This window comes from Balaenoptera acutorostrata, unplaced genomic scaffold (assembly GCF_949987535.1).
Source record: "Balaenoptera acutorostrata unplaced genomic scaffold, mBalAcu1.1 scaffold_376, whole genome shotgun sequence".
NCBI classification, from domain to species: domain Eukaryota; kingdom Metazoa; phylum Chordata; class Mammalia; order Artiodactyla; family Balaenopteridae; genus Balaenoptera; species Balaenoptera acutorostrata.
The window spans coordinates 184,455-200,169 of NW_026645762.1; the positions used below are offsets into that span (position 1 = coordinate 184,455).

The following is a 15,715-nucleotide window of genomic DNA, read 5'->3' on the forward strand; positions in this document are numbered from 1 at the left end:
CCTGGAGGCACAGCTAGAGGGAATGATACAGAGGTATGCTGTCACTTATTTTTAGAGAGGAAACTCAGACTTTAGCTGACCACTGTGTCTACTGATAATTTTTCACTTTTCTATGTAATGCTTCATTTTAAGAAAGCTTAAGTGAAGAATTCATCTTACATTGAATTAAAAAAAAATGACAGCTCTACTTCTCTATATGAGGTCAGAGTCTTCAGATAATTTTCACATTTGGATAGGGGGAAAAAAAATCTCAGAACTATTTTAGTGCCAGTCTGAATAATCCCTTTTTTAAATGAAGGGTGAGGAAGGAGGTTAAAAGCAGCAAAACAGCGACTCCCCTGATGATGGCGACGGTCTGTATCTGCTCTCTGCAATATGGTAGCCACTGGCTGCATGTGACTGTTGAGCAGTTGAAATGTGGTTCGTGTGACTGACGAACTGAAATTTAAATTTCATTTAAATATAACTAATTTAAAATTAAATTTAATTAATCAGATTTAAATTTAAGTATCTCTGTGTAGGTAGTGGCTACTGTATTACGTAGTGCAGCGATGCATAATGCAGGTAATGTTACTCGCTTTTCTTAATAATTTGTCTTGAACATCTTTCTTTGTCAGTACATGTAGAGTTTTGTAATTTCAGTTGAATTTATAATGTTCTGTTGCATTTATTTATATTTCTTACTGTTGAACATTTAGACTACTGTTAATTTTTCATTATTATAAAACTGTGCTGCACTGAATATCCCTAACCATATATCCCTGTACATTAATTTTTTTCTTTAGTGTAAATTTCCAGAAATGAATTTGCTCAGGGTGTGTACGTTTTCAAAACTCTGAATATCAGTCTTGTCTCCCAGAGTGATTGGACCAGTTTATCCTCCCAGAAGCATATACTGTATTTTTACGGTTAATCTGCAGCTATGTGCGTTACAATCTTCAAATTACTGGACTGTATTGTTTTAGAAAATTTTCTATCAACTGCTGTGTTGTAGGCACCATCCTGAGTTTCTTTCATTTTACTTTCAAGAGTTTATATTTTAATGAGGTAACCTGGAGCCTGGCCATAGAACATTGTAAGAGAAGGTGTAATCATCTCAGATAGCATGCAGCATGAAAACCCTACCAGCATCGTGATGAACTTTGAATGTTACGTTTCTACTCCTTCTGTTCTGAATATTTCAACCTGTGCCCATTTATTTTTGAGTTTTGGAGTTACTAAATAGTGAATAGTTAAGGATTATGGAAAGCCACAGTGTTATTCTGGCAGAGGACAACCAGCAATATGGTGAATTTGAACAAGTAGTAGGAAAAAACATGAATTTAAGACTAATTTTGAAGTAACAAGCTCTACAAATATTAAGTCCCACTTCTGAACATAATGTGGAAAGAAATATAGGCCTTGTTGGTTGTATCAATACACAATTCCAGTTGCCATTAGTAATGTAGCGTCATCTTACAGGAAACACAGTCCTATGGATTAAAATTATTTAAGAGCAAGTAGAAGTGATTGCTTCATGAACACATGTTTAGAATGCTGGTTCTCCTTTCTTTGTCTCCTACTTGCCTTCAAGACTTAGCGCAAATTGCAGTTCTTCTGTGAAGTCTTCCTTGTGCAGCTCTATACATATATGTAGATGAGCCAGTAATATTATAGTATACTTCCATGTGTGTTTCTTCATTGTTCACTTAATTTTTTGCACCAAGGATGTGTGTGTGTGTATATATACATATATATATATATATATATATATATATATATATATATATATATATATATATATATGAAATTTTATCTTGTCAGTGTCTTAACAAATGCACAGTGGGTACTCAAGAAATGTTGGTTGAATAAGTTGAAATGTAGGGAAAGAAGTTTAAGCCTGGAGCTTACAGAAAGAAGGATAGCTTTTCCAATTCTTTTTTCTCCAGTGTGACCACTGGATACTAAAACCTAACGAAGGTTAGAAAACAAACTAAAACCCCAAACCAGTTTTTCTTATGAGTTTAGGTATAGAAGTTATAAATAAGATATTGGCAGATAAAATCAGCATTATGATAAAAGGATAATATTCTGACCAAAAGGAGTTTATTCTAGGAATCCAGAATGGCTCAATATGTCATTCACAGTTATAATTTGTAATAGGTGAAAGGAAAAGATAACCTCGTAGTGTTTGATAGCTATCTCAAAGACGTTAGATAAAATGTTAGACACTTTGAAAACTAAACCAAATGAACTAAAAATAAGGATGGAATGATACCTTTATAGCATGATTTAAATAAAACTCAGTAAATATGTATTATAAACATATTTTAAACTAGTAGCCAGAATTGCGCTTACTCTGACGTATACTAAGACGCATCCATTAAAGTTAGGGAGCGGCAAAGATACTGTTCATCAGTATTTACATTATTCTGGAAGTGTTAGGCAGTGCTGTTAGATAAGGAAAATGGAATAAATAATATCAGTAACGACAATGGAAAGGATAGGGCTAAATTTTCATTACAATGTAGATGGGAACATTAATATAAAGATGCTGCTTTCCCCCAACTCTGTGAATTTAGTGTAATCCCAATAGGAATATTCTTGACACGTGCCCAAATGATGTTGCAGTTTCTTTGCAAGAAGAACAGTGCGGGGACACTTGTTTAAGCAGCTCATGATATATGTGTTTTTTTTTTTTTTTTTAAGATCTTATGTGGCCAATTTACTAGTTTTCATTTATTTATTTATTTATTTTTGGCTGTGTTGTGTCCTCGTTTCTGTGCGAGGGCTTTCTCCATTTGCGGCAAGTAGGGGCCACTCTTCATCGCGGTGCGCGGGCCTCTCATCATCGCGGCCTCTCTTGTTGCGGAGCACAGGCTCCAGACGCGCAGGCTCAGTAATTGTGGCTCACGGGCTCAGTTGCTCCGCAGCATGTGGGATCTTCCCAGACCAGGGCTCGAACCCGTGTCCCCTGCATTGGCAGGCAGATTCTCAACCACTGCGCCACCAGGGAAGCCCCGATATATGTGTTTTAAACCCAGTGACATTAAAATCTGTGGTACTGGCACAGTAATAGATAGCTAGATTGATGAGACAGAATAGAACCCAGAAATAATATAGTTTTAAGCATATGATACATGTTTGGGAATAATCGCCATCTATTTGGAAAACAGTACATAGTTACATCAAATTAAGTTCTAGATGAAATAAAGAGCTACTTGTTAAAAAATAACAACACTAGAAGAGAATGTAAGAAAAAGGTTTTAATACAATCTTGAGACAGGAAAGAATCTTTTATTGCTATAGCAAGAGGCTTAAACAATTAAATTTGTGTATGTTAGAAAATACAGGTAACAGAAGCTAAAATGGTAATTTGGAGTAAAGCTTTGTAACATGTGGCTTGACTGTTTCGTTTCCAGAGTGACAAGGTGCTAGAGGCACTCGGCACAGCCTTTCTTTGCTCATTACTCAACAAACATCCATTGAGCTTCTAGAATGTATGTGACCCTGGGATACACGCTGGGTATACATTTTCCATGTCAGAACACATGGTCTGTGCCCTCCTAGAACTTAAAAATCTGGTGAGAGACAATAAACATAATTATGAGAGGAAATAAATTAGTTGAGTCTAATTATGTTGGGAGAGGGGATAAACAGGGTAAGCATCTTTGAGGAGGTGCCCTTTAAGGGAGATCTGAAGAAAGTTGAAACAGTCTTGCTGAGCATTTGGGTAAAATCATTTCATGAAGAAGGTTAACAGTTTCAAAGGCCGGATGAGAAGTTTTCAGGAGACAGCAAGGAGACTAGAGGACAAAAGCATATTGTCTAAGGGGAAAACAGGCATGAGATGAGAGGTTGAAGAGGTAGCCAGGGCCAGAGTCATTCATTGCATTCATCAGATATTTATTGGGCACTAACCCATGTGCAGAGCACAAGGAAATATAGTAGCAGTGAACAAAACAAAAATCCATGCCCTCTAGGAGACAAAGCACTTGCCTTCAGGATCCCTGCAGGTAATGCAACAATTTTATTCAAAGTGCAAGAGAAAACTGCACCAGTGTTTAATCAAGGGAGTGATCTAGTTTAGCTTTTAAAATCTACTCTGGCTGTGTTGAGAATAAATGGGGGAGGGAGAATTACGAGTGAACAAGGAAGTCTAATAAAGAACTTAACAACTCTAGGTTGGGTGAGTGGTGACTTGAAATGGCTATTGTGCATTATATCACTAGTGTGTCAAGAAAGGCAGAAAGAATTGAGAGCTGGCAACACTGGGATATCCATAGATTTTATTATTATTGGATTATTGTCCATCTTTTAAAAAAGCGGGCTTTCATCAATTCCAAGACTCATAGTTTTCCCCATCTCAACAGTATGAAATTGAGTTAATAAGTCTTATCCTTGATGGCATCTTAAAATCTCTGTCACCAAGGCCAGAGTCCTGCTTGATTTGTTTGCCTGTGTACTCACAAACAGTTAACAGCTGCTCATTTTAGTCAATGTTGTGAGTATTGTTGCTATTTCTCATGTTAACTTTAGCTGTTGTTCAGTATGTCTTCAGTAATATTATGCTGTGAACCAGCATTGAAACAGTTATTGGTATGGAGAAAGTTATAAAACAGTTCAAAATGATATATGATTAAACTTTACGGTTAAATAAGTAAAAAAGGGTCTTGCAATCAGTATAAAATAAAAATTCTGAATGATAGAAGCTTGGGTCATGGTTTATTTGGAGGCATTTCCTTCTTTTCTTTCCAGCACATTAAACAGTGGTTTACCTTACAATCAGTGGCATCTTAGATTTGATGAAATACAGTAACATTAAAATGGCATTCATATCCAGGAACATTTGTGATTAGTTTTCCATTTTGTTTATGAACATGATTCTGTAGATAGCAGGTAAATAATTCCCCCAAATAAAAGCCAAAGAAGAAAAACAAAAATTAAATTAAGCATTGTATTTTCTGTTTGTACTGAAATTACATTGTTACGTGACTTATTGTTAGATTTTGTATTGTTTACTGGAGTGCCTTTCCTTTGATGGATAGAAGCGTGAAGACATCTGTTGGACACATACTGAACTACAGTCAAGACGTGGTTAGTGCCTGGGGCCAGGCGTATGGAGTTTTAACAGGCTTTACAGGTGATTCTGTGATACACCAAAGTTTGGTTCTCAGTCTGTTGGCAGAACATACCTGAATTGGCTATGGAATTTTTGGATTGGCTATCCATATGCATACCAAGCATTGTCTATACGCTGAATAAATATTTCAGTTCTATACGTGCTCCTGTTTTTTTGAAATGTAGATCCTATTGTGATGAATAAAATAATTTGTTGGGAATTCCCTGGCGGTCCAGTCGTTAGGATTCCGTGCTTCCACTGCAGGGGCCACAGGTTCGATTCCTGGTCGGGGAACTAAGATCCGCATGATGCACGACATGGCCAAAAAAAAAAAAAAAAAAAAAACAGAAATTAAAATACTAATTTGTTTTAAAACATTTACACGTATGTTAATTTTGGTCTCTATAATATTTTAGTCAACAAACCTTGTTTAGTGCAACTGCTCTCATGTTAAGATTTGCAGCAGTGTTTGAGGTTTAAAAGCCCTACTCTTAATCTACGGATTCAATGCAATCCCTGTCAAACTACCACTGGCATTTTTCACAGAACTAGAACAAAAAATTTCACAATTTGTATGGAAACACAAAAGACCCCGAATAGCCAAAGCAATCTTGAGAACGAAAAATGGAGCTGGAGGAATCAGGCTCCCTGACTTCAGACAATACTACAACGCTACAGTAATCAAGACAGTATGGTACTGGCACAAAAACAGAGATACAGATCAATGGAACAGGATAGAAAGCCCAGAGATAAACCCACGCACATATGGTCACCTTATTTTGATAAAGGAGGCAAGAATATACAGTGGAGAAAAGACAGCCTCTTCAATAAGTGGTGCTGGGAAAACTGGACAGGTACATGTAAAAGAATGAAATTAGAACACTGCCTAACACCATACACAAAAATAAACTCAAAATGGATTAAAGACTTAAGTCTAAGGCCAGACACTATCAAACTCTTAGAGGAAAACAGAGGCAGAACACTCTATGACATAAATCACAACAAGATCCTTTTTGACCCACCTCCTAGAGAAATGGAAATAAAAACACAAACAAATGGGACCTAATGAAACTTCAAAGCTTTTGCACAGCAAAGGAAACCATAAACAAGATGAAAAGACAACCCTCAGAATGGGAGAAAATATTTGCAAATGAAGCAGCTGACAAAGGATTAAACTCCAGAATTTACAAGCAGCTCATGCAGCTCAATATCAAAAAAACAAACCACCCAATCCAAAAATGGGCAGAAGACCTAAATAGACATTTCTCCAAAGAAGATATACAGATTGCCAACAAACACATGAAAGAATGCTCAACATCATTAATCATTAGAGAAATGCAAATCAAAACTACAATGAGATATCATCTCACACCAGTCAGAATGGCCATCATCAAAAAATCTACAACAATAAATGCTGGAGAGGGTGTGGAGAAAAGGGAACCCTCTTGCACTGTTGGTGGGAATGTAAATTGATACAGCCACTATGGAGCACAGTATGGAGGTTCCTTAAAAAACTAAAAATAGAACTACCATACAACCGAGCAATCCCACTACTGGGCATATACCCTGAGGAAACCATAATTCAAAAAGAGTCATGTACCAAAATGTTCATTGCAGCTCTGTTTACAATAGCCAGGACATGGAAGTAACCTAAGTGTCCATCAACAGATGAATGGCTAAAGAAGATGTGGCACATATATACAGTGGAATATTACTCAGCCATAAAAAGAAATGAAATTGAGTTATCTGTAGTGAGGTGGATGGACCTAGAGTCTGTCATACAGAGTGAAGTAAGTCAGAAAGAGAAAAACAAATACAGTATGCTAACACATATATATGGAATCTAAGAAAAAAAAAAAAAAGTCATGAAGAACCTAGGGGCAAGACGGGAATAAAGACACAGACCTACTAGAGAATGGACTTGAGGATATGGGGAGGGGGAAGGGTAAGCTGTGACAAAGTGAGAGAGTGGCATGGACATATATACACTACCAAACGTAAAATAGATAGCTAGTGGGAAGCAGCCGCATAGCACAGGGAGATCAGCTCGGTGCTTTGTGACCACCTAGAGAGGTGGGATAGGGAGGGTGGGAGGGAGGGAGATGCAAGAGGGAAGAGATATGGGAACATATGTATATGTATAACTGATTCACTTTGTTATAAAGCAGAAACTAACACCATTGTAAAGCAATTATACTCCAATAAAGATGTTAAAAAAAAAAAAGGTGTCAGATATGGGGATATATGTATATGTATAGCTGATTCACTTTGTTATAAAGCAGAAACTAACACACCATTGTAAAGCAATTATACTCCAATAAAGATGTTTTAAAAAAAAAAAAGCCCTATTCTTTAACTAGGTTCTAGGCTAGGAATTTTGGCTCTAACATGTCTGAGGAATGCCCATCTGTATCTTTGGCAGTTGTCAGGTAAGAGCAGAGGAGGTTAGAGGGAAGAAAAGAGAAATAAACATATATAGAAAAAAAATAGAAACCTTGGACACAGAGTAGGAAGAATTAAAAAAGAAAAAAGGTCCCTAGTTAGTTTTCCCTTTCCTAGTGATTTTGGAAAGTGTGAACAGTTGCATCGCATAACTTACTGATTCAGGTTATCCTTCCTCATCTTTTTTTTTGTTGTTGTGTCATTTGTACCTCATTTCCATTTTGACAGGAAGATATGTTTTCTCAGAAGCATGCTGTTACTTGAGATGGTGAAGGGTCAAAGTGCAGTGCTGTCTGACAACGGCGGAGTTGAGGTACAGGAGGAGTAGTGAGGATTCCTTCTTCACTTCTCCGTGTGGAGTCCAGTAAGCCCAGAACTTGTGTGGAGGATTGAAATCTGCTGAAGGGACGTCTACCCTTGAACCAAGGGTGCTGGAGGCTAAAACCTGAAACTTGAAAGAAAGAAATTTCAGACATAAGTACTACTTTTCAGTCACAAATGCTCCTTTCTCTCAGTTGTGTAAGTAAATGTTGACTTACTTTTAAAAAGAAACTACTAACAACGGAGAAATTTTGTTCCTAACTTGTTTGTTTTCTTTCTCTAGTCATTATTCTTTATTAAATCAGTGAGGGGAACTGAACACATTTTCTACCGTGTACCACAGTTGACAGTATAACAAGATCCAGATAATTCTACCTGTATAAATCTCTGGGCTTTCTTTAATTTGTGTAGAGTGAAAATTTTCAGGCTAAAAAGAGCGAAATAAAGCAAGCACTAGCCCATTCGGCTTCTTACACTTGTCTGAATGGTACATTCTTTTTTATTCCCAGAGTCCTCTCCCTTTATTAACGGTGCAGGAGTCAGAGGCTCGATGTGCTCTCTGGGAAAGGGGAGTTGGTCAGCCCACTGACTGCAGGAGGTGTTCATGATGAGCTTTAATGCGCAGGCCTTTGAATGGAGATCTGTTAGGACTGATAGGTTTTACAAGCTCTTAACAGGAAAGCTTTATGCCTGCGAATGGTTTAAAGTGCACCCTAGTTCCTTAGCAGAGGAGGATTTTTTTTTATTCAAATGGATTTCTTTCCTTATATATCGCTGATAAGCTTGCTAGAGTTTAAAATGAAATTGTAATAGTTTCACTGTAAAGCATTTGGAAATTTCCCTAATATCTGTGTGCCCAATTAATCACCTGTTTACAGTGTAGGGAGTAGATTCAGTGTGGACAGACTGGAGGCTGGGGGGTAACTGATGAGTTTGTTGTTTTAACGCAGGTGAGAGGTGATTATGGCCTGAACTAATGTGTTCAGATTTTGTCCTGGATTAATGTGTTCTGCATTTTACTGTCTTAATGAAGTGTTTTATCTTGCAGGGGTTAATTGTGGATTAACTCGATCCTTAACGAGACTTGCTTTTACACTCTGTTGGCTCTAGTCTAGGTAGCCTTCCCTCCAGGGCTAGACTGTCTCTACTCCTAAGACGTGGCCTTTCTGGTGTCTCTGCTCAGTGCCTCTGATGTTCTCTCCACTCTGGCTCTTTGGAGCTTGAATTCTTCCCAGCCCCATGTGAGTTCAGGTAGTTGCTCAACTCATAGCTCTCTGGTAGTTGTTCTTTGACACTGTGGAGTCTTTCCCTGTACCTGCAGGCTTAGTATTTGGTCAAAGACTCCAGGGGACCCCTGTCAGATCAGACACTGCTGCTTTTCTGGCTGGCTTCTTCCTCTGTGTCATTCTGCTCTGCACATTTCTCCTGTCTTTGGGACTCTTACCCACTGCTCTGTCTTCTGAGCTCTGCGGGACTGCTGTTTTCTGTTTGGTCTTCCTCTCCCTGCATCACATATTGGATAGCAAGTCCGGACCATAACCTTGTTAGTTTCTCTTCTCTCAAGGATCATACTCCTGTGCTGCTTGTTTTCCAGTTGCTTTATGCATTTTTGTCTAATTTTAACATAGTTTATGACAGGAGGGCTAGTCTTCTATCTGTTATGATCAGATTGTGTTGACCTTGTAGAGGGTGAGAAGTAAATAGGAAACTCGTTGAAGGATTGAAAACAGACTATTGCCGTGATTTGTTGATGCTTTATCTAGAGTACACCATTGCTTTCTTTAAAATGGACATAGGAAATGAAAGGAAACTTAACTCGAGGCTGTTGTAGTAATCTAGGCTCAAACTAGACTGGAACTGGAGTGAAATGATAAATTCAAGAAATCTTTTGAAGCTGGAACAATTAGGACCTGCTCTAGAAGGTGGTAGGAAGTGAAGATGTGGGAGGGATGAAAGGAGACACTGTGCTGTTTGGCTTGAACCACCGGGAGGGTAATGCCATTTAAGGAGATGGGCGAGACTCATCAGTCTTCAGAGGAGGGGCTAGGTTAAAGAGGAGAAAATCACGAGTTTTGTTTTGGATGAAATAAGTTTGAGTGACCTAGTAAACATCTATATACATGTCAAATGGGCAGAGCAGAGGGCAGGGCTAGAATTTCACCAGCACTGTTCAGATGGAAAATATCCATCTGTATTCTCTGCCATCACTAGGGGCTGTACCAGGGTACTCTGGAAGTACTGGCTGACTCAGAGACATTCCCAGAATCTGACAAGAAAATAGCCTGAGGAGGTCTGGTAACTTCAGGGTGATCCTTGAAGACCCTAACTGTGATATTCTGCCATCTCCTTTCTTCCTTTCTGATCCTGAACGCACTGACATTTGGATTGAAAAACATAGCCATGTTTTTCTGCCGTTTGCTACCTGTAGACTGTTTAGAAAACTTGTTCAGCAGTCTTACCTTCTTTTTTTATCTGATTGTAGCCCCTCTGGAGAGAGATTTCCATCGTAGGTAGCCCGGTGGTTGTTGCTCTGGGGGAGGATGCTATGCAAAGGAGGTTGCCAACACAAATGCTTTCAGTTGTTTTGTGCAGTGCGGACTGTGGCTACTTTGATTCCTCCTTTTTCTTTTTTTTTAAATAAATTTATTTCTTTTTGGCTGTGTTGGGTCTTCGTTGCAGTGCGCGGGCTTCTCATTGCGGTGGCCTTTCTTGTTGCGGAGCACGGGCTCTAGGCGCGCGGGCTTCAGTAGTTGTGGCTCATGGGCTCTAGAGCGCAGGCTCACTAGTTGTGGCGCACGGGCTTAGTTGCTCTGCGGCCTGTGGGATCTTCCCGGACCAGGGCTCGAACCCATGTCCCCTGCATCGGCAGGCGGATTCCTAACCACTGCGCCACCAGGGAAGTCCTGATTTCTCCTTTTAAAAAGGGACTATTTCTAATCCCCTTTTTGGATTGTTTGGAGTTCTGATAATATGTCTTGGAGTCCTGTGGAAGAGTGACACACAACCTGGGGATGTGCTGGAGCTTCACCTCTTGTGGTGGCTGGGGTCTCTGTGACTTACCGTGTATAACCAGGTGTGCAGAGACGGGGACCCCCCTGTACCCCTTAGCCTGAATGCAGTCTGTGTGCTCCCTGGTCCGCAGGGAAAGGTCAGGAAGACAGAAAGTGGATCAGAGTGTCTTACAAGGCCGGGGTAGTCATCTTTGCATGTAACTACTACTCCCTCGCCTCTCCACTCCCCTCTTGAAAAAATGAGAGTGAAAAGGAGGGCACTTACTCTCTTTTTTGCTTCTCTTGTATAGGAGATGCATCGGAGATTTGAGAATGCCCCTGATTCTGCCAAAACTAAAGCTCTGCAAACTGTTATCGAAATGAAGGTAAGTGAGAACTTCCTAAGGAATCTTATGTGTCATTTCACATTTTAATGTGTGAGTTTAAGAAAGTGGTATGTAATTAATAGTTCGCTCATTTTGTAGACTGAGAAGAAATAGTAAGACTTAATGAAAATGACACATTAAAAGAACTTCAGTTTCGTTTCCTCTTGTCCAGCATTTCTTGGAGTCAGCTGTTCTCAAACCTTTTGATATCAGGGCCCCTTATTCTCTTAAAATGACTCATTTCATTTGTTTTTAAGAAAATGTCCGCCAAATACCAAGTTTGTGTGTCAGTTCTTCTCTCGAGTTAAGAATAGGGTTCCGTGAAAAAAGTACCTGATTGGGCTTGCAGCTCACAGAGCACCCAGAGCTGTCCTGGGAGCAGCGTCACACCCAGGTGCAGCAGCCGGGCCTGGCCCCTTCCTGTGTCGTCACACAGCATGGTACAGAGATACATACTCAAGGGCTGAGCATATGAAAAGTCACCAGGGACATTCCTAAGTGAGCCAGTGTTTTAAAAATGTTCTTTCTTATTTTTCTTTTTTGTCTGAGAGTGCTGACACTGAAGAATACACTGACGGCTAGCACGGTTTGGCGCTGTTGTCCAGAGGCACGAGCGCTTTTGCCTGTCCTTTATACCTTTAGTGCACGTGTTAACACAGTGGAAAAGGCACATAAAGTCATAGTATTATTATGAAAATAGTTTTGACTTCTCAAAAGGGCTAGGAGGCACCCCCAGGCTTTCACGGACTATACTTTGAAAACTTCTGCTTGAAGTTACTGAGTAGTTAGAAATCTTTAGGCTGAACGTTATGGTGATTGGTGACTAAGCGCTTGCCTTCTGTGTTAAATTGCCTGGATTCAAAACCTGGCTTTATTTAACCAGTTGTATGACATAGAACAAGTAACCTAACCTCTCCATACCTTAATTTCTTTATTGATAAATGGTGATAACAATAGTACCTATCCCATGGGTTCTTTTGTGGTTTAAATTAGTTAAAACAAGTAAAACACTTTAAACAGGACCTGGCACATAGTAAACATTCAGTCAGTGTTAGCTGCTATGCTATTATTGTTTTCATTAACAACATATTCCTTCTTGCAAGAGCTAGAAGACTCTTACAGGTAGGGACCCCTCCCTCTCCCCCTCCTGCCCTCTCTGTCTCTTTTTTTAACTTCTTTGTATCCCCTAAAAAATTTGACACGGTGTTTTGCATCATGTGCCTTCATTTAATATTTGTTGATGTGGCAAGAGTCTTTAGTTTTTGGTATATAAATAGTTTTATGTAAATAGATGCTTCTCAAGTACAGTTATCAGAATGGTTCTCTTAATTTAGAAGATTTCCTCTTAAAACTTTGTTTTTATTGTTGTATACATCTTTATTCTCACTGGGGAAAGGGTTTACCAAACAAATACCAAATTAGTGGATTCTGGGTTCTTTATAGTTAAGACAATTCATAGTCTTGAACATAATCTTGTAAACAGCCTCTAGAAAGGTGTAATTACATATTCACATTTCCCACAAGTTTCTTTGTGCATGTTATTTCCTGATCCCTGTTGGAACCTAAAAACACACGAGTGTACCTGTGTTCACAATTATTTTGCTTGCCTTTTGATGGCACAGGGAAGTGTACTGGTTTTAACTGGCAATAGATCTATTTTAAGTTGTGTTAACCTCCAGCCATTCTGCTAAGAAGCAAGAGACTGAGATTCTGGTGGCCCAGTGGGGTCAGGTGGATGTTATGTTGAAATTGCAGATGCAAGAGCTGAGATGCTGAGAGTGTGGCATGAGCTTGAGAGGATCATGAAGACCTAGACTGGTCTTTGGGGGAAATGGGAAAGGAGGTGATGGTGGACAATAAAAGAGCCCAGCTGTCTTCAAGGTGACGTAATATTCTTTTCTCTCTCCTCCTCCTCTCCCTCCTCCTTTCTCCCACTTTCTTCCCTCTGCTTCCTTCTCCCTTCTCTAACTTCTTCTTTTCCCTTTAGCAGTGGAGGAGCAGGGAGGAATTACTGGACTGCTGTAGGGTTAGAGTTTTGCTGGGTAGATATGGCAGAATTACCGGGATGCAAGTGAGTTGAGGGTGGAGGTGAAGGAGTAGTTGGGATGATGAGTCCAGGAATGTAGCCTGGATAGGAAGGAAGAGAACTCAGAATGGATGGACAGGTTGGGAGAAAATGTAGAAGTTAGGGAGGTGGAGGACTCTGTGAGATACAAGAGCAGCAGTTAATGTGAGTGACGGTGTGTCAGGCCTGGGAGGAGAGGCCTGGGTGATGTGGTCTTGTAAACTGGATAGCTAAAATGGACCGGAGGATGAGGGCGTTGGCTTTACGGATGTCAAGGAATTCGGACATTGAAATCCTGGGATTATGGCAAGAGTGGCATTTGAAGGAGAGATCTATTGTCAGCCGGGTGCTGAAGACTTCTTCAGCGGGCGGGAGTGACGGGGAAGCCCCTAGATGGCAGCCGTGCGGAGGGAGAGTGAAGAGGAGTGTGAGCTTTAAATGGGAGCAGCATGGAGGAACCTGGAGGATGCCCACACTTCTCCCTGCCACTCTGTGATGCTGGTGGATTAGTGAACTTCAATGGAGAGCGTTGGGGGAAATTATATCCTTCGGGAAAGCCTGGGTTTACTTAGAGCAGGGAGACAACTTTTGAAAAAAAGTTGAGCATTTGGGAAATTTAACAAGGAAAAGAGGATTTCAGTGGACTCAGTGGGGTTGGTTGATTAATGATGGGAGACCCAGGGCTGGGGAAGTATAGAGTAGTAAGATGATAAAGAATTTATTTATTTAGTTATTATACGTTCTAGGAGTAAGAAACCTCCTTGGAAAGGGCTGTCCTCAAATAAACCCAGCCTGAGTACTGGTCGGTGCTACAACTAGTCCAACATATCAGGCGTTAATTTTCTGGCCTCATCCCAGAAAGTAGCCTGGCAGGTTCTTTTTCTGCCTCATGGCTTTCAGAGCTGCAGTTATGGTCCCCTTTTGGGTGCAGATTTTATGGTGCATGATTTGATAGTGAGTGTCTGATTTGGTCAAGAGCTGCCTCTCTGTCTGTGTTGGGCTTTTCAGATAGTGCATTTGAAGCCGTTTATTTGTTTATTCTTCATGGGCCGGGATAGCTTTAAACGAGTAAATCAAAATCCTGGTTTAGGTTTAGAGTGTCTCTGTGTTAATTTAATATGTTTAATTTTGAACCAAATGTAAGTTTCATTTGAATAGATTTGTAAAAGAAAATTTTCGTTGTGTTATTTTTAAACGTAATGCAATGCAAGTCAGAGGAGTACAGCCCTCGCCTCTCCCCCGAACCTAAAAATAGCTAGCTGTAAGTGTCTCATGATAAATCCTTTAACTCTTATGGGCATACTCTCAGATAACAAGGAAAGTCAGTCAAGACAGGCTTGAGGTAAAGTGAAAAGAGGAAGTCAGTCTCAAAATTTCTTCCTAAAGGAATGTTTTCTCTAAAATTCCAAATAAAATAAAGCTATACTGAATTTATGCTCTTTAAGGTCTTTACTTCTTAGGTGAATAAGCATATGCAACTATAGATGTAAAAGTATCTATTCTTTGTAGGAGTTTTTCTGTAATTGATGACATCTAAGGTAATCTGGGGATAAACTAGATACTGTGACAGACAAAACCAAGAAAATGAGTATAGACGGATGTTGTACTAGGAGGTGATATTCGTGGTGATGCTGATTTACAAGGACAGTGCCGTTTCTTTTCAGAACTCATTATGAGATATTTGAAATGCATGGTGAAGTATAGCGAATAAGTAAGATTACTAATGCAGTAAGTAGCCTCCTCTTATCTGCAGGGGATAGGTTCCCCGACCCTCAGTGCATGCCTGAAACCACAGATGGTACCAAAGCCTATATATACTATGTTTTTTCCTATACATACCTATGATTAATTTTATAAATTAGGCACAATGTGTAAGGGATTAGCAACAGTAATTAATAGTAAAATAGAACAGTTATAACAGCATGCTGTAATGGAAGTTATGTGAATAGGTCTCATTCTCTCTCTCTCTCTCTCAGTATCTTACTGCACAAATCTAATGCCTTCTTCATCTAAACTAAGCACTTGTCAGGCACTGTAGCCGTAACTTTTGCAGTTTGAGGTGCAACAGCAAAACTGGCACGAATTTCTTTTTCCTTCATCCCAATTTCACTGCTGGAAGATTCGTTCTGACTGTAGATCTTAGCAACCTCAGCATATGATTTTTTCTCTTAGTGAGAACTTCCACCTCTTCACTTAAAAGAAACACCTTACGGCTTCTCTTTGTCAAATCTGAATTGCCAGCATACTACTCTTGTGCTTTGGGGACGGTATTAAATAAAATACTGTCACGTAAAAATGGTCACTTGAACACAAGCACTGTGATGCCAGGACTGTCCATCTGATAACCGAGATGGCTGCTGTGAGTGCCTAACGGGCGCGGGTACACTGGACAAAGGGATGGTTCACGTTC

The 15,715-nt window shown here is 39.7% G+C and overlaps 2 protein-coding genes and 1 long non-coding RNA gene across 5 annotated transcripts in view; 2 read left to right on the forward strand and 1 right to left on the reverse strand.

Moving 5' to 3' along the window:
• The window catches only part of LOC130706699 (ELKS/Rab6-interacting/CAST family member 1-like), a 237,652-nt gene that overhangs the window by 183,870 nt on the left and 38,067 nt on the right, over positions 1-15,715 (forward strand).
• Positions 1-15,715, forward strand: part of LOC130706700 (ELKS/Rab6-interacting/CAST family member 1-like) — a 33,201-nt gene that overhangs the window by 805 nt on the left and 16,681 nt on the right. The window contains exons 1-2 of one of the 2 annotated variants that reach the window (XM_057539403.1): positions 7,924-8,062; positions 11,166-11,240. In XM_057539403.1, coding sequence (XP_057395386.1) covers positions 8,042-8,062; positions 11,166-11,240 — 96 coding nt within the window. In that variant the 5' untranslated portion in view covers positions 7,924-8,041. Of the gene's footprint in view, positions 1-7,923; positions 8,063-11,165; positions 11,241-15,715 lie in introns of those variants that run through there. The other variant, XM_057539402.1, reaches the window with a different exon arrangement.
• LOC130706702 (uncharacterized) overlaps positions 4,686-15,715 on the reverse strand; it is a 64,811-nt gene continuing 53,781 nt past the window's right edge. The window contains exons 2-3 of one of the 2 annotated variants that reach the window (XR_009006863.1): positions 7,701-7,994; positions 4,686-5,395 (exon numbers count right to left, since the gene is read on the reverse strand). This is a non-coding gene — a long non-coding RNA (uncharacterized LOC130706702). The remainder of the gene's footprint in view (positions 5,396-7,700; positions 7,995-15,715) is intronic. The other variant, XR_009006864.1, reaches the window with a different exon arrangement.